General features: G+C 37.7%; 1 protein-coding gene across 1 annotated transcript in view; it reads left to right on the top strand.

The window, feature by feature from the left end:
* Window positions 1–831: 831 nt before the first annotated feature.
* Window positions 832–20,048, top strand: part of PYM (partner of Y14-MAGO) — a 65,488-nt gene continuing 46,271 nt past the window's right edge. The window contains exons 1-2 of the mRNA XM_089803396.1: window positions 832–1,119; window positions 1,229–1,339. Of these exons, the coding sequence (XP_089659522.1) occupies window positions 946–1,119; window positions 1,229–1,339 (285 nt within the window). The 5' untranslated portion in view covers window positions 832–945. The remainder of the gene's footprint in view (window positions 1,120–1,228; window positions 1,340–20,048) is intronic.

Genomic DNA, 20,048 nt, shown 5'->3' with positions numbered 1-20,048 from the left:
TGTTATCTCTATTGTTAATGAGGTTTTTCTTCCTTTTATTTAACTTTTGATTTTTAAAATTGGTTGAAGTTTTAGTTTTTAAATTAATTTAATTTATTTTTAAAATTATTTTAGCTAATAATATATTATTTTTAAAATATCTTTTTTATATTTCTCATATTATTTTTCATAATAATTTTTTTGATGGAAATATATATATTTTTAAAATGATTATTTTATTTATATATTTAAGTAGACAACTTTAAATTAGTTTAATTTTTAAAGTATTTTAGTTTATTTTTTACCGTTCACTTCATAATTTTTAGATAATAATTTATTAGCTTGTTCAATAGCTGTTTATTAATATTTTTAAAACTATAATTTAATAAAATTTATTTTATTAAAATTAATTTTTAATTTAAATAAAATATGCATAAATTAAATTAAAATTAATTTTTAATTTAAATAAAATAAATTTTATTAAATTATAGTTTTAAAAATATTAATAAACAGCTATCGAACAAAAGCTTGGAACTGCTTGTTAACTGAATAGGGATGCCATAATAACTTTTAATTTTTAATTTTTTTCGGCCAATTCTTCCTTTTTCAATATCAATAATAATAAAACCCTATAAAACGATTGCTTAAAATACAAATACTAAATGGTTGGAACAAAGGGTGTTTTCTTTTTGATCTTTAATAATTCCACAAATCAGCTTTGCTTTTTCATCTAGTCCCACTAAATTGTCAGTGTGAACTGCAAAATTTTCAAGAACATCATTGTGTTCTCACTATCGTCGTCGTGTTTCTTAGGTCTTCTGAATAAAGTGCTGCGGCTCTGTGCTGCATCTCATCATATTTCTGTGCTTTTGCTTTTCTCTTAGAATTGTTGAGAAGGGAGGGCAGAAAAAAAATAGCGTGGTTCATATGATGTGATGTGATGTTGAGTTAATTAGGAAGCATCAAATGGACACAGAGGAAGCAGCTTCTTCTCTGTCGATGGGCATATCTCTCAAGGAAGGGGAGCGGATATTAGCACCAACAAGGAGGCCTGATGGCACTCTTAGAAAGCCCATCAGAATCAGAGCTGGTTATGTACCTCAGGATGAAGTGGCCATTTATCAGTCCAAAGGCGCCCTGGTATTGATCAACCATCATTTATTCTTTCCACTCGATTGCCTTAATCTCTTCTTGTGTCTTCCTTTTGCTCTGCTTGAATCTGATTTTAGTAGCTATTATAAATGCCCAGTTGAGAAAATCAATGCCTGAAGTACCACCTGGGTACGACCCAATAGCAGATACCAAACACAAGACGAAGTCTGCTAAGAGGAATGAGAGAAAGAAGGAGAAGAAGCATCAGGTACAATCTTATTTGCATCCACTTCTATTTTAGGAAAAGTTGAATTAGGGCACATAAGTTCAGCAACATCTAGTTTTATGCAACAGTTTAGGTCTGCTTTTCGTTGCATGATATTTGCCGCATATTTATATCTATGGAAAAATGGTTCTATCAACTTAATTTGAATTGCAACATTTGGACTTCGAGCTCTACCCCCCTCAATTGCCTTGTGCAGGACTACAGCAGATTCGTACTACAGTGGGGATGCATCCTATATGAAACAGATAGGGGGACCATTAAACGGACCAAATTTTTTATAATTATAGAATAGCTGGCAAATATTTTCATTTCAAAAAATCAATTATAGGTGTTAGAGGTCAATATTTCAAGAACAGCCTGGAGTCTGTCACAAATAATATAATTTGAATTGGAGTCCATTTTCAAATCCTTCTCGCTGCAGTTACGTGGCATAACTTCAACAGATTATACGGCTATACTATGGCGTAATGTGACAAGTTTACAAACTTTAAGAATGTGGGCCAAGCTTATCACACAATGTATTAAAGGGGACATTTAATATCATTGAAAATTACCTAGCCAAACAACATTAATGATTGATTCTGTGCAATTACAATCTGCTTATAGAACACAGTAGGCGTGAGTATATAGATGCCTAGAAGTCTTTGAAGAAGAGCAGATGATGCTCACTGGAGTGATAAACCTGATATCACTATGATAGCGAGGCTAGACTGGTGCAGGAAGTCATAGACAATCTACTTATGAGATTTTGTGAATGAACTACCTTGTTAATTGTAACCCATTTGAGCTACAGGACCATTGGCTGTGGTCACTTGCCCAAGGGAGGTGTATTAATGCTGAAGTTATTCAAAACCTGTAAAATATAGTTGTTAAGTATTAGCTCAAATTACATATTGAAAAGGGGAAATTCTTTCTACAATTTGAGAAATCATCTAAATTGGGGAGTGCTGAGCTTGATCCTTAGTGAGTGAGATTCTTTACCAAACTTTTTGTGCAGTCTTGTATTAGTGTACACAATATGATGTTGGGAAGTTCTCTCAGACTAGCAGACCTAAACGTATGAAAGCTAACTTATAATCTGAACTTTCTTACATTGGCAAACTACAGTACAATTGCCTATCTTCCTAGGGGTTAAATCATACGCTCAACTTTTTCTGTTTGATGATTAAACCTCATTCTTTATAGAATTTGAGAAGCCTTCTAAAATTAGGGAGTGCTAAACTTGATCCTTAGGTATTGAGATTCTCATGTTTTTTTTATAATCTACTGCTGGTTTAAACAGTGTCATGTTGGGATGTCCTCTCAGAATAGCAGATGTAAATGCATAAAAGATAACCTATAATCTGAGCCTCCATACATTACCAAACTACAGTGTAATTGACTGTCTTCTTAGGGATTGAATCTTACATTCAACCTCTTCTGTTTCATGAACAAACCTGCTTTGAATACCATGATTGTTCAGGATTATTTCTCCAGGCTTTCTTTATTCAGGAATAATGGCCATTCCGTTTGAGGATGGAAATGAACAAGATTTATTTGCAGGTAGATTTTATCCTGATTATTGTCCTGGAAATAGGCATTGTCTTCATGGGTCTATGGGGTATGGGGTTGATATGGTGCTCGTATTGAATAAATCCTATTCAAGCTACTAGATATCTTCAATGTCAGATGCAGTCTATGTGAATAGATGACATGGATCCAAGTACAATTGAACTGGATAAATCTCTTATACATCCTGATATCTTTAGTTGAACTCGGCTATATCTGGTCTCAGTCAGAAAAAAGTATGTAATATTGAGCCCACTTCCTCCAATCTGAGAAAACAGGGCTAAAGAAAATTACATATAGTATTTTGCTTTTTTGAATATTCTGGTTTTTGGTAATATTTTGGAAGACTTGTACAAAAATTGTATGAGAGATTTTAAAAAATTGCAATATCCCAACAAGTGTTATACCTGTATAGTGTGTTGCATACTACTCTGTACACATCTATGCAACTTCGATGTTCATGAATGCCCAGAATAAGCCAATGGGTTTCAGAGGCACATTTAACAAGTAGTATTTAAAAGAGCACTTACAGCATTTTCTATTTGAGACTGAAACTAAAGAGGGTTTACCAGAAAAGTGTAACTCCAAATATAGTAAAATATATAAATTCACATGACACTGACTGTAAGTAGACACAAAAGTCTGCGATGCATGTTAAAGTGAAATGAACTATTCCCATAAAAGAAAAACCAAACAATAAAAAGAAGAGGGGCTTAATATTAATTCCTTAGTAACATTTGCGGAAATATTTCTTACAATCTTGAAAATGATCACTAGGAACAAACCCAAGAAAATCATTCCGTGAAGTGGCTATTGATCAGAGTGCAACCTATGTCATCTATGAGCTACCTCTGTTAGCACCATTTGTGTGCTGGCATGCCACATATATCCACAGTACCACTGTGTACAGGAGCATTAGCGTATTGTACCTGCACATGCAATAGAAAAACAAAACAATAAAAAGATGAGGGGGATAATCCTCAGCAGCATTTCAGGAAAATAATTAAATACAATTTTTTTGGGTAGGTATGAAAAATGTCATAAAAAATGTTGTGAAATGTGATGCATGCTAACAACAAAAAGGATTAACAAACTTTACTTTCTTGCTATGAATTCCAATGGCAATATGGACCTATGTAACCCGGAATTTTATTGAAGGATTGCTTAAGTGAAGGGCAAGTCATTTGTTTGGGTGGTGGTTGATCATGCCCAAGTATGCTACTTTTGTTCAGTGGCTTATCCTTATCACACATTTATTGTTGCCCAATTCTTTCATGATAGTGTTGGTATGTTTGCCGTTGTGCTGGAAGCTCTAGCTATTAACGAACATCACAAACACCAGACTTGCCCAGATTTACGAGAGGCAGCTAAGCCATGTCGCGAATCCTGAAGGAGGTGCTGACCACCAAGTCAACAATCTCCCCCTCAACACCCACTGGGGGTTCCACACTGATGGAATGAAGGAGACCTCACATTTATTGTTACCCAATTCTTCCATGATAGAGTTGGTATGTTTGCCGTTGCACCAAAAACTCAAGCTATTGACGAACGTCACAAACACCAGACTTACCCAGATTTACGAGAGGCAGTTAAGCCATGTCGCGAATCCTAAAGGAGGTGCTGACCACCAAGTCAACAATCTCCCCCTCAGCACCGATTGGGGGTTCCACAATGACGGAATGAAGGAGACCTCTCAAGATTCGAATCCGTGACCCAAGGCTCTGATACCAATTGTTGGTATGTTTGCTATTGTGCCAAAAGCTCGAGCTATCAACGAACGTCACAAACAACAAACTTACCCAGATTTACAAGAGGCATTTAAGCCATGTCGCAAATCCTGAAGGAGGTGCTGACCACCAAGTCAACAAATAGAATCTTCAACCTCCATGGATTGCTTATTTCCATTGCCTTTGATCATGACCCTACTTTCACTGGTAACTTTTGGTCAGATCTATTCAAGTTGTAGGGAGTGCAACTAAAAATGACCTAGGTATATCACCTGCAAACCTATGTTAGTCCGAGTTTCTGGGAAGGGGGGATGGGTTCTGAGCCCCCAAAATTTTGAGTCATTTTGGGGATGGCTATATAAAAAATAGTGAAAATTTTAAATATTCATTTGATAATTTTAACATTGATATTTATTAAAGCGTGAATATAAACAATATAGAACCTTATTTGATAACATTTATGTTAACTTGAGAGTTCACATGAGAGCCATAATCAAACAAATCAGCAGAACTCAAATCTTAATTCAACTTAGCATGTGTGGAAGCTTCACTTCTAGTCCTCATTGATGATAGAATTGTAGCCACTTTGGTGTTCATGTGTTGATTTCAATTCTTGAAATCAGACCAGTTTCAATCTTGTTGTAAATCTTTGAAGGTTAGAAATCAGTTTCAATGCTCATTCATACGCTATTGAGGCTAGTTAAAGCACAATTCTTTTGAAGCATCACTAATAGCTCCTAGGAGCTAGTCACTTGTTCAAGGATCCTCTGTAACAATAAGTTGTCTGCAAATTTCTCTAGGATCAGAGCTGCAATTTTAGTCTCTGGTAATCTTTGAAATCAGAAATTTAATGCAGAAATTGAATCACATGAAAGACCATATTTCATGTTGCTGCTGTTAGGACTGGCATATGCAATTTAATGTGTATGACATTTATCAAACACTTCACACTATTGCTGAGGAGTGGGGACCCACAGAAAGAAACAAGAAAATGTTTTTTTAAAGCATTTGAGTGTTTCTTTTTAATTTTTCTGGGAAAAGCAGGACTGTGGGCAGTCCCCTTTGAGAATTGTTGTTGTCTCCGTGTTTATGGGACATGTCCTGCTGTTTACCACATTTTAGAAACTGCTAGAGGACACCGCCTGTCCTTGGGATGTCCTGGACATAGGGAAGTATCAGAAAGGGCTGGGGACACGTCCCCAGGTTTCCTTGCTCCAAACTGATGGTTAATCAAAGAAAATCAATAAATACTTATTTTTTAAAACAACAAATACAAATGGTTACCCCTTGTGGAATGACACTACAACATTTATATCATTTTACCACCAAGATGATGCCATATGATGTTGTATGACCAACTTTCACCATCTCTTGCTTCCTTCTTGCCAGGCAATTTCGAGGTGTAGGTTGTCAATTCCACTTTTTGCAGTTGAGATTATCTCCTTGGAAATGTTGTAAGAATTTGGCTTAGGCCAGAATTCACCCAAGAACTAAAGAACTCAACACAAGCACACAGTAGACCAAAATAGACAGAGTATGTTCAGAATGACGATATTCATTCAATAACTGCTTTAGAGTACACTAGGAGTGCCTGAATATAAAGGCCTCAGGAGAGCTAGAATGCATAGAAGTCAGCATCATGATATGTCATGCAACTAGGCACATGTCCACTAGATATGGGTTATCCTCCATTAAGCACGGGATTAAGTGCGATGATGTGAGGATAAGCCTACAATGGTGTAGCATGCAAATTAGTGGTATAGACAACATGTGCTAAATGAGGAGTGCGGATAACTGTGTTGTCATCATGATAACTCAGTGAATGATGCGGTATAGACAACATGTGCTAAATGAGGAGTGCGGATAACTGTGTTGTCATCATGATAACTCAGTGAATGATGCATACTCCTGTGTTGTAGACACCATGTGCATAATTAGAGTTGCGTAACTCAATGAGAGTTCACAAGCTCCTAAGTGTCTCACCTAAAATAATAATAAAATAATGCAAAATAATTAAATAATGCATTAACCTAAGTAAACTTAAGTAAGTGTAATAAGTAAATACTTATTTACACCAACAACCCCCCTTAAGTGCAACTTAGGGGAATGCCCTTAAGCTTACGAAATCTAAGATGCAATGCAGAATGGGTCCTGGCTATTAGGCCATATTAGGTACCCATGTACATAATGATATGCAATCTCCCATAAAGCGGGGAAAGAGGGAAAACCTCGTGGGAAAAACCCTCCCCCAAAAAGAGAGATAAACAGGGATGCATGGATGGATGGAGTAATCAAGACCCCCCCATTATGACATACATCCAGTATATACATAAGAGAATGATGAGAAGAGGAAGAGAGACAGGATAGGCTCCCCCCCCCAAAGAAGAATGCCGAACAGTGACTGCTCTAATGAAGAAGCGGATCCAAGACTGCAGAATGGTGTTCCTCCCCTTAGGAAGAAACAATGCCAAGGGTACAAATGAGACGCTTCCGCTGTGTGTGGAAAGAATCCCATGAATAAGTGATGTCTTTGAAACTTGCTCAACTGGCTGAAGAACTGGTCTCAAAGAACTGTCTGTCCCTGCAACTAATGAAGAACCCTGCTGCAATTGCTGATCATAAGTATTCACAATCACTTCAACCTGTGAGGATCGATCATGTAGAGAATGAACAAGAGAGTCTGATGTAACCCTCGTGACAACTGAAGAAGGTAATTCTGCATCAAGAAGAAGAGGTAGATCATGAATACTATCTCCCAAATTTGTCATTGAACCTGTATCTGGAAGACTGGATGTACCCTGCTATTCTGGACCTATCACTGTGGCTATGTATGCATGTGGACTGAACTGATGTAGTGACCTCTCATTGTAACTATCAATAGAACCCCATGTGTCTGAATCTGTTGAAGCACTATCGCTGAAATCACTATCAATATCCGCACTGTATGATGTGCAAAGAGGAGTAGAGGACAAACTGGGAGAACTTTCCTCAAAATGTACATCCTTCCCCACAAAAATCTGATGAGTCTCTGGATCTAGAAGTCTATATGCCTTCACACCGTCTTCATAACCAATGAAAGTACAAGGCCAAGATGACTGTGCCTTGCATCCCCTGGAAGATAGCTTTGCCCATGTTGGACAACCGAAGACCCTGAAGTGTGTCACAATAGGTTTTTTGCCGTACCATGCCTCAAAAGGAGTTTTGCCATCTAAGGCTGGATGAGGAGAACGATTAAGAATGTGAGTGGCACTTGAGATTGCTTCGACTTCTAATGATGGATCGAGAGACTTGGCATGAATCATGCAACTTAAGAGTTCGGATCCTCAATGCTGCAACATCTGTCTTATGCGGACTGAATGTTGGTGGAGTTTGAAGATCAATTCCCTCATGTCTGCAAAAGTACTTAAGTCTTTTGTTCACATCCATGCTTCCATTGTCCATTCTGAGTACTTTGATGGCCTTTTTGGATTTTTGTTCTACATGAGTCTTGAAGGCTAGAAATGTGTCCAACACTTCATTCTTATTATGAAGAAAGTATACCCAAGTGAACCTTGAAAAGTCATCAACTAAGGTGAGTATGTAGCGACCCTGGCTGAATGCAAAAGGACCTGCTAATACCATGTGAACCATCTGTAGAATACTTGTTGCTCTAGAAGATTTCCCTCTTTGTAACTTCCCTTCTGGATGCATATCCACTGAATCTGTTGAACATTCACCCTTAGAAAAGTTGATTTGAGGTAGACCTTTCACCATGTGGTATGTGCAAAGTTGCTAAAGATAGCAATAGTCAAGATGACCATACCGCTCATGCCATAATTGCATGTTTGAATTTAATTGAGATAACAAGGCCTTTGAAGGAGACTTGGGCACAAAATGAGAGAAAGAGTACAACCTCTTGTGATCATTCACTTTCCCCATTGCAACCAAGGAATCATCTCTGAGACTGTGCACTTTTACTGAGTTTGGAAGGAACTCAACTCTATGTCCATCTCCAAGGTGAGTGATTTGGTAGATTGATAGGAGATTTGAACTTAGGTTTGGAACATAGAGAACCTCTTGAAACTCTCCATTTTCCATCTCCACGTTTCCTTTCCCTTCAACTTCCATTTTACTATTATTCCCCATGAAGATGTGCGGTACCTTTGAGTGATTCAATGAAGAAAAAACCTCTCTTGAAGAACCCATGTGATATGAGGCACCTGAGTCAAATATCCATTCCTTTGAAGAGTTTGCATTTGCCATGAGTGCTTGCCCTTTGCCCTTTGAATCTGAAGGCGACCCTTTATCCTTGTAAGCATTAGGCAATGGAACATTATGTCTCTTCAAGATGTTAGTCAAATCATCAATCTTTTTAAGATAACACTCATGCTCTTCATGACCCAATTTCTTGCAATTTGCGCACTTCTTCTTTTCCTTATTGTTGTTGTCCCCCTTCTTGTTGGAATTTGAGGACTTGCCTTGTTGATTTGATTGTGGTGTTGTCTTTTTTGCATCCTCTGATTTATCTTTCTTCCACTTCTTCTTACCCTTTCCTTTATTTGAAGATTGTCCAGCTAAATTTCGAGAACCCTCATTGTTGGCCACCAATGGTTTGGATTGAGGTGATTTGAGAATCCCCATTGATTTCAACTTCTTTTCTTCATCATCCAACAATTTTGCATATTCATCAAAAGTGACTTTCTTGTAGGCAGACCCTAAGGTAGTCTTTGAGGTGTTAAAAAAAGATACAAATGTGGAATATTCTGATGGCAGCTTGTTATGGATGAGATAGATCAGTCTGTCATCTTTGATAAACTCCCACAATTAGTAAGCTTTGTCCTTAATTCATTTACCTTGATGATGAAATCTTGTATGGAGTCATATGACTTAGGATCTAAGGAGACAAGCTCATCTTCAATTTTGAACACATCCTCTTCAGACACTTTACCATATAGGCTTTCGAGGGTATCCCAAGCTTCCTTGGATGTAGTACATTTCTTGATTTGATACATGATCTTATCATCTACCCCCAAACATATATCACCTAGGGCTTTCCTATCCATGGCTACCCAATTTGAAATTTCACTTGTTGATACATTATCACTTGCTGGTTTAGAAAGAGTACCATCTACATATTGTGAAACTCTATTATGCATTAAGTGATACCACATTTTGATTGACCACGAAGCATAGTTATGAGGAGTTAATTTAGGAAACTCAAAGTTGCCCATAATGCAGAAAATGAAAGAAAAGTGCAGAAAAGAGAGAACACAACACCAAGAACACCCCCCCTTTTCACTAAATCAAGAAACCCCTCCAAAATAGATGCTTTGGGCACTTTATCAGTAGTGCGATTACAATGGGCCACTTGCCAATTTTGGCCTTCGTGGACTTCTGATTTTGCTTGTTACAACCTCTTAATAGAGTACAAATCTGAAACTTTACAATGTGCTACAATTCTGAAGCATTACAAAGCAAAGAAAGGCCCTATTACTGAAAGTAACAATTTGTCCACAAAATGCTACAATCTGATGCCAGATCTGGAAAGTAGACGAAAAAATACGCACTTTCAAAAAAAATAGAACCTGTTTTCGACTCTAGATGTGACCATACGGAGCATTTGAAGTTGCAAAATGCAAGATTATCCAGGTACAGTCGCCAAAAAATGCAAATTTTGAACAATCCGTGCACCAAAACCAGAAAATAGTTGGACCACTGAAAAATTTAGAAAATTCTACCCAATTCCAAAAAAAATTGCACCTGATTTGGAGTCCTGATGTTCGAGTTATGGCCTCCCGAAGTCGGACTGCAAAAACCAAAATTGATTTGGAGAGGGGTTGCATCAGTGAAATACGAGGTTAAATTTGACGGTCATACGGCCGTCGTAGGAGTTAAAAATTGCCTTGGAATGACGTCCAAACGGGCGTCAAATTTAGGATCAGAGATAGAATGACGTCAGCAGAAACAAACCCATTGGATGACGTGGTAGCACGGATGGTACACGTCATTGTCCGTATTGTACAGACATACGGAAAATTTAGATGTGGATGGCCGAGTCGGATGATGATTGTATTGTCTGAGCCTATGACATGGTCCGCAGAAGTGCGTTATCAGCTGCCGCGTGGAGTGAGGGCTATTGTGGTGGGTGCTGCGTGGCAACGTGCAGATCGCGCCGCGTGTAGATCGTGCCGCAGACCTGGATGAAGTGTGGAGGCCACGTGTCCATTGGTAGGTCTGACGAAGTGCAGGTGACCTTTTGCAGTGGCCAGACTGTTCAGAGGTCGTTGGAAGAAATTCTTTTTTTTGCCATTGTCGGAGATTGGGCGCCCTGTTGGATTTTGTTTTTGTTGCTGGAGGGACTTTTATATATGGTGGGAGTGGGAACTCCATTGAAGTTTAAAACCTGCCCTACGCACAAGCCAAACAAAGAAGCCGCCAGGATTTGTGCAGTGTGATTGCCGTGCTCTCTTTGCGGTTGCTGGAAAAATTAATACCCGCGCCCAATTATTGTATGGTACGGCTGAGCGCAGAGATGCTCACAGTGATTATGCCCGCGGATTATATACCTTGCGAATTAAATAAAATCCCACCAAAAATACAAAGCCGAGCCGGGGTGTCATTGCTCGGTTCCGCAAAATTTTTTTTTCTCTGCCTGGGAAGAATTTTGAAAAATAATTCTAAAAATACCAGATATGGAAATAAATTGCAAAGAAGAAATTGAATGCAGATCCGAAAATCTAACAATCAGATCAAATAAAATGACCATACCCAATTGCAAATCGAGGCCTTCGGGTTCCGATTTGCAAATTTTTTTTGCCTCACGATCAACTTTCACCCAATATAGGCAAATTTATAGTCGATCTTCACCGAATCGACACTCCGGACACAATGGTGAGGTTAGATCTGGTTTTAGACGCTTCCAATTTCTGCGGATCCCCCAGATTTGTGTCGAGGTGCTAAAGCATGAACGGTCTCAAACGGCTACGTGTAGAGAATCTCCCTCAGCTCTGATACCATGTAAGAATTTGGCTTAGGCCAGAATTCACCTAAGAACTAAAGAACTCAACACAAGCACACAGTAGACCAAAATAGACAGAGTATGATCAGAATGACGATATTCATTCAATAACTGCTTTAGACTACACTAGGAGTGCTTGAATATAATGCATAGAAGTCAACATCATGATATGTCATACAACCAGGCACATGTCCACCAGATATGGGTTATCCTCCATTAAGTATGGGATTAAGTGCGATGATGTGAAGATAAGCCTACAATGGTGTAGCACGCAAATCAGTGGTGTAGACAACATGTGCTAAATGAGGATTGCGGATAACTGTGTTGTCATCATGATAACTCAGTGAATGATGCATACTCTTGTGTTGTAGACACCATGTGTATAATTAGAGTTGCAGACAAACTCCTAAGTGTCTCACCTAAAATAATAATAAAATAATGCAAAATAATTAAATAATGCAATAACCTAAGTAAACTTAAGTAAGTGTAATAAGTAAATACTTATTTACACCAACAAATCTCATGGACAATTCGACCTTGACTTAGAACCCTATGAAATAGTAGGACATTTATTAAAGGGGACATGGTTTTCCTAGGTCGTCAACCATATAAGTGGACATCTCTCATGCTTAGGGGTAGAGGGAAGTTAGCACCCTGATTATATGCCCCCTTCTAGATACTATATTGGGTGGGCAAAGTGGCTTACAAATTGGATCTCCTTTCATCCTTGAAAATACATCATGTTTCCTATGTCTCATGTCTAAAAAGCTCCTTGGTAAACACATCCACATTTCTTCAGCACTTTGAGCCACAGGCTACTTTGGGTCAACGATTGTGGTTATTTCGTAATGGATCCCAAAGGTTTTGCTTTAGTGGCAAGGATTGCAATCAAAAGAACATTTGAGTACTTTTACACTAGCTTCAATGATAATTTGCATAATTCAAGCCTTGAGGACCATGCTTTAAAATGAGGAAGGATAAGTTAGGAGTGAGGACCATAGTTAGAAAATACAGATTTGATGCAGACTTGGCAAGTTGATTTTTGATCCAGCATTGAATCTGGTGTCCAGAGTCAGCTAAGATTTGGCAAATTAATAAAATAATGAAATATGGAAACTTTTTAAGAGTATGAAACTAATATCATTCACCCTTTACTAAATAAACTCAATATAACACTAGTACTGGGGTACGTTGGGACGACGGGATGTTCAAACGAGTTTCCGGGACGGGGGGAAAATGGTCCTCATTTTCAGGACGACGGGGGGATGACGGCAAGGGGAGGAAGGGATAGGGAGGGACGTTGTATAGTATACATATAGAACTTGAAATGCTTGTTATGAAATGATGTTTTAGTAGAACATACCAAATTAAAACACTTGAACATAGCAAAATATCAACATGAACTAGAACCATTGAACATTCAACATAGTAACATATCACATACCCAATAGTAACATTCAAAAATTAAAAATCAAATAGAAATCCCAAGTCCCCATTCCAGCGGCAACATGGTCGCAGAATGGCGGAGGTGGGGGTACTTGGGTACGCGAGTACCCGGTGTGGGGACGTATTGGGGATAGGTACTCCGAGGTTTGGGAGGGGGGTGCGAGTCCCGTGTAACATTGAATAAATTTTAAGACACAAAATTAATCAATTATAAGTTACTTTGAATCACATACACAACTGTACATTGATCACACGAGCATAAAAGCGAATTTACTAAAAGAAGCAACAATTTTAAACATGTAAATATTGTCAAGTATTTTAGGTGTATAAAAGTCATGGATTATGATTTTCACTTCATCAAAAACAAAAATAACAATATGGGGACAATATCTATGGTAGAAAGGAGGAGATATTGCTCAGCCCAACATTACTAGTTCTATTGGAGTCTTGTGCTTTTATCTCTAATATGTCTGCAAATGCTGTTGTAGCTTTAGGAGTATTGCTTAGGATAGGGTTTGACTCAACTACCTAGAAGTATAAACATAATTTTATTACTAGAAATTTAATTGAAAAAAAGTATAAAGAATAAAATCATGTTTTTCCACTCAACATGGCCCAAAAACATACTTTTGGTTTTTTAAACTGGAGTAAGGATTTGGAGGTAGTGCCCTTAGTGGGATCAATTGGCAATGCCTCTTTTGGGGCTCTGTAAACAATGCCACTAGCGGGGTGGAGGGACAGCTGCATTTTTCATAATTTTGTCATTTTTAATCATCCTGCAAAAGTCTGCCAAACCTTAAATTTTTTTTGACTTGCACACTATAACATTTAGCATTCTCAAATTTAATGCATTTTTTACTTTATTTTTCATAGACCTGGCGTGTCTAGGAATTGGGACTTGTTTGGAACCAGTTTGTGAGTCCGAGTCCTTGTGCCTCAATTTGGTTTACTTGGCTTAGGACTTGTCAAATTTGGGTAAGTCATGGTGTATTTTGTAACTCTGGTTAGGATGCTTATACCCTAACTCTTTACTATTCTCAGCATTGTAATAATTTTGCTACCCCTTTACTATTCTCAGCATTCTAATAATTTTATTATAGTCATTAGATTAATAATACATGTAGAATTATCGCACCGCATCACATAAGCTTGTGATAATGTCAAGCTCATTTTAAGTGGTCAGATTTATCTAACATCGGTTGCCCCTGAGGGTAGCATGGAAAGATCATCTACTAATTATATTTTGTTATAGAGCTTTTCTTTTAAGGAGGTTGCTCCCTCAAAGAGGTCTATGATACTTGTTCTCTCAATATATCAATATAAGTATAATTGCAGCAATTTTCTGAACAATTTTGGATTGCTTCACATGTTAATTTTCTGTTTGATAATATTTTGTAGGAGAGATCCCAACACAATAGTCATGCTTTGCAATGCACGTTAAACACTTATGCTGCCAACATTTGTAATTATTTTGCATATGAGATTTTATTGGTTTTGCGTGCAAAGGGAAAACACAAAATGACAGTGTAGTCAAAAGGGACAAATGCCAATCACTCATTGCATTGCCTCCTTTTGCTATAAATAGAAGCTCATCCCCTTTGTGGTGGATCTTTTTCCTCCATTGTCCATTGGAAATCATGAGAGTTAGTTCTTTATGGTCTTGCAGATCTATATTGTGAGGATAAGGCTGCCTGGATTAGTGAAACTTACAAGGAGATAGTACTAGTTACCTCTGGTTAGTTTGTTAATCATATACTGAATTGCATTTTTTCATTCAGCTTTAGAAGGTGGACCATGCAAAAGGTGTCTGAAGATTGTTGTCAAAATCATTTAATATCAATAAAATAACACATTTGGGTGTTAAGATTTGGCAAATTAAAAAAAACCATGAAATATAGAAACTCTTAAGAATTTAAAACTAATATCACGCACCCTTTAATAAATAAACTTTAACAAGTGGGGTGGAGGGGCAGCTGCATTTTTCATAATTTTGTCATTTTTAATCATCCTGCAAAATTCTGCCAAACCTTAAAAAAACATTTGACTTGCACACTATAACATTTAGCATTTTCAAATTTAAATTTTAATGCATTTTTTAACCTATATTTCATAGACCTGGCGAGTCTACCTATTGGGACTTGTTTGGAACCAGTTTGTGAGTCCAATTCCTCGGACCTCAGTTTGGTTTGCTTGGCTTAAGAAAAAGGAGGAACAGATGATGCAGATTCCACAAATGATTGAGGTGCAGGAAATGGAATTTTCTCTTCAGGATCGGGATCAGGATGGGAATCCATAAATTCTTTTGGTTTTATGATAATGGGATGAGATGCTCCTTCTACTATCTGTCCATATCCAAAATGCAATCCATTTACATCCATTGCATTCACCAGATATGTTGGATATCTTGTCATTTCTTTATTATTGATTGTCTCAGCTGATTCATCGTTGTTGAGCTTTAGGGGGTAATGATGATGGTAATGGATGATTGTTGGGTGGTGGTAGCAAAAGGCTTTGTTTGGATATGGAAAGTTGAGTATTCTTGTGGCCAAGATTGTTGACTACCCTGTATGGTTGTTGCTATTGTTGAATTTGTGATTGTTGATATTGGTTAGGCTATTGCTGATATTGATTAGGTCATGATTGTTGCCTCTCACTATTGACTATCCTTTTGGTTAAGGATAACATTCAAAAGAGTCCCCATTTGATTGTAATAAGAATTTGTATATTGAAAATCTCTTGGCATATCTTGAGGGTGTGGCCTTGATTTGCCTCTTGCTTAACAAAGGATAAGTTCGGCAAGTTTATATAGGGTAAAGTGTTAGGGAGAAAGAAGAAGTATCATCCTGAAGAGTTCAACCCCATGCGTGATTTATAAAAGAATTTTATATAGCAGCTTATATTGCATGGAGAACCAAGTCTTATTGCTCAATTAAGAATCAACTCTCATCAACTCTGATGTGAAACAGGGTAGTGGAAAAGACCTGAAGAAGCATGGGAATAAAGGGTTTGTATTTTTGTACTATTGTGTTGTGGAGTAACAAATCACTTTATTATGGAGTTTGATGACTTCAAGGACATTAGAGACAAGCATGCCAATATAACGACAGCTGTTTCTTGGCTCAATTTATTCAGAAAGCAGACTATTGAGAATAGGTATGCTCACTATCTCCTCCTATAGGAAAAGGATCAAAATTAGACCAAATGGCAAGGTTGGCTGTCTCATAAGCTGTTTATAGCCTCGTGGATGTTAAGTTCTTCTGCATCTTATCTGCTATTTCTTGCAGCAGCAACTCAAGTTTTATGATCTTGCTAGATTCTTGAAATCAAATGGGCAATTGCTGTTAGGGTGTTGGTTACAGTATATGGAGCAAAATATAACTAAGGATTTCTCAATTCTTTTTTGTTCTTTCCTCAAGAATATACTGCCAACCTGAGTTGCCATAGAATTCAAGAAATTAGTCTTGAGGTCCTCTAGTATGTCACCAATTTCCTTTCGTTTGAGAAACAATTCCCTGATTTTCTTGAATGTTCTGAGATAGCAAGACTAATATTGAAAAAGCTTGCAAATCTCTTAAAAAGGTAAACGAGACACGCTGCGAGCGGTATTAAAATAAGAGCCTCCCTGTAACCAGTACTAATGCACTGAAGAAAGATAATCTTCAAAGATTCCAAGTCTAGCATGTTTTCTTGAATGCTGCAAGCTAAACCAAAGTCCTTCCATATAATTTTCGAGTTCCTCTTCTTCCTTATGATTCATTTAAAACATGACCAAACAAGTGTGAATAGTGTACCACCAAGCTCCATGAACCAGCATAACACTACATCTTTTAAGATGCAAGATTTATTTAGCTTCTGTGCATTGCTTATATAATAATAGCTTGGACATAACACGTGAAATTGTTGAGAAACATATCAAGATTGTCACTAGCAAGGCCTTAGAAATTTGGCAGTGTTGAGCACGGAATAATTTTCATAGGCACTTCATCTTTTCAGTAGATCAGTGAAACTGGAGAGTGACTGGATTAATAGGAGTAGCAGCACAATTGGCGCCTACATCTTGATCTTGATTAGCCATACTAGCTGCCCATAAATTCTCAAGAGCTCTTCCCAATCCTGCTTAGCCAAATCAGATTCGTGAGTAGTATTCCTTTATCTTTCAATCAATTCTGTTGATCTCTCTGTGGCTTCAGCACTGTGTTTTGTTTTTTGACATTTGTTTGTGATCTTGTAGAAGTTTCTTTCCCTACTGTTGCACTTGCAGAAGTCCTAGCATCTAGGTAGTTTGGAAGGAATATGCCTGTGTTATCTCTTCTATGATTCATGCACATTAATGAGTTATTTTAAAACAACATGAACTAGAGTTAAACCAAGGCACTGCTGGCTATTCCTTGACAACCTTGGTGTGCTAATCCTAATGTATTCTAAGTGATCTTGATGTCAATTCCCTTACTAGACTGAGTTTGTAAGTGTGAAGAAGGGAATTTATCACCTTTGAGATTGATGAAATCCCAAGGAGCAAATTGGCCCTTGCGTGACCTTACTTCTATTAGTGCTCTGGTGAGGTAGGGTGATCAAGACAACTTAATTGATGGACATGTTTTGGAGCTTTAGTGAAATATTGTGCCAAATGTAAGAACTGAATTAACTACACTAGGCTTGCAGGTAACAATGTTTTGATTATTGGAAATAAAAGAGCGAACTGTTAGGATTAATTACTAGACTCTGCAAGCTTCTGCATCTGACACCTGCACAAGTTAACAATGCGGATGCAAAATGTCCATGCAATGCACTTTCATCTTGTACGGGCAGCACACAAAGGACAAGGTAGAAAGTCAAGACAATAACTAAACTAATAGAAAGTGAACTGAAGTAATAATAGAAGACAAGAAATGTGACCATATATTGGAAATGACAAAAATAAAAAGAATAACGAAAGAAAGATATTCTCACAATGAAGAATAGTGACGAATTTGATCAGTTGCTCCACTTCTTCCTCCTATGAAACCTGCATGGATGGAAACAACGAAAAATGTTGCGGGCTGTTTGGAGACTTGCCTTAATGAAGTCCTCGTTTTGGTGTTTCCACCTCCACAACAACTAGATAGACAGATAATTGGTGATACATAACCTTGAAATAATAGACAATGATAATAGAAATAACTAGAATATAAGAGTGAAAAAGGGACTATGATATGCTAAGCAAAACAAAATGCAATGAAGTGAGAAACTCCCCTTTGCAGCCACAGAAGCCAGAGCTTTATGGAGTGATGTTGCAGAGAAGGATGGAGGGATCTCAAAGAGATCACTCCAACCAAACAGCAAGAGTAGCACAGCGAGCAAGAACAAGGAAGATGAGAGAAATATGCAAGATCTACTTTATTGAACAAGATCAAACTGTCGGCAACATGCCTTTTTACATGCCAGAATAATCAGGCCTGCTTGGTTGAGGCCTTACAATCTTCAGTCAGAAATCTGATTCTATGTTATTCTGATTACTGAACTCTTAATCTACCTAAGATGGATCATGTTACAATATATAGGCATCATGAACACTATTTGGCATCAAGAAGAATTACATTCCTCAAGAACTGGAAACACATAATAACAGATAGGGCAGATCCCAAATCATAAGGAAATTGACCCGTAAGCTGTGTAATTCCAGTAATTTGAGATTAGTTCTACACATGGTCCAAGAACATATAATCATGCACCAAGAACATCACCAATTGTAGATTTCCATCGCAAGGTTGGGATTCACCAATGGGTTGTAAATAAGCAAGAACGCTACTGGAGAGAAGATGAATCACAACATGAGCTACAACGATCCAAATGAGCCGTGATATTGGGAACGTGATCGAAGATAGGTCTAGGATAAGATATGATCATTGCACAAGTTAACACGAACACATGAAGAATTGCCAATATGATCACTCAAACTGGAAATAAGAACGATATTGAACAAAACCATATTTTGGTTGATTGTGAACATCCATGTGCTTGGTTCGTTCATGGAAGACTGGATTCCATGCTAACTTGATAACACCTTCGTTATCAACAAACGAAGTAGTCGGTCATGCTGGTGACACCTACATATCCCCAAGCATCGAATGGAGCCAAACAACTTCACAATCTGCCTTAACCATCCCTTTGTATTCAGCCTTTGTCAACTTTTTATTGTCAATAGAACCTACTCAATCTGAATCTGTGAACCCACTTACTCTAGGATCAGAACTCCGAGAGTAAAGAAGTCCATAATCTGTAGTGCCCTTAACATAACGAAGCATACACTTTGCCGCTATCCAATGATTAGCCTTAGGAGCTGTCATAAAACATGAGATGTAGCTGATTGCAAAACTAATATCAAGTCTAGTAGTAGAGAGGTAGATGAGGCTGCCTACTAGTTGCTTGTATGTAGTATCATCAATTGGCGGAGAATCAAACTTGGTTGATAACTTCAAACCTTTCTCCATGGGTGTGGATGCAGGCTTGCAATCCTGCATACAAGATTTGTCTAACAAAGCCTCGACATATTTGGATTGAGAAATGAATATACTAGAAGATTGCTGTCAAACCTCAACGCCTAGGCAATAATGCATGAGCTTGAGATCAATCATATAAAGAGATTAGCATAAACTTGTTTGATTCCCTTAATCAAAGATGCTAAACTACCAGGATGATCAAATCATCTACATAAATGACCGGAAGGATGATGTTGCTATTAGTAGTCTTGATGTACAAATTTGAGCCTAAAGAACTCCTCTAGAAGCCTTGATCATTGAGGTACTTATCAATTTTCATGTACCATGCCCTAGCGGCCTATTTCAAACCATAGAGAGCTTTCACTAACTTGAGAACCTGATGTTCTTTACTAGCAACCTTGAAACCAGGAGGCTGCATCATGTAGACCTCTTCTTGTAGGTCACCATTTATGTCCATCTGATGGACCTTCCAACCAAACTGAGCTACCATGGCT

This window comes from Cupressus sempervirens, chromosome 10, assembly GCF_028749045.1.
Source record: "Cupressus sempervirens isolate cs-2001-9-10 chromosome 10, ASM2874904v1, whole genome shotgun sequence".
Classification (NCBI taxonomy): Eukaryota; Viridiplantae; Streptophyta; class Pinopsida; order Cupressales; family Cupressaceae; genus Cupressus; species Cupressus sempervirens.
Note: the sequence above shows the minus strand (reverse complement) of the source record. Positions and strands in the feature narration are given on the sequence as shown.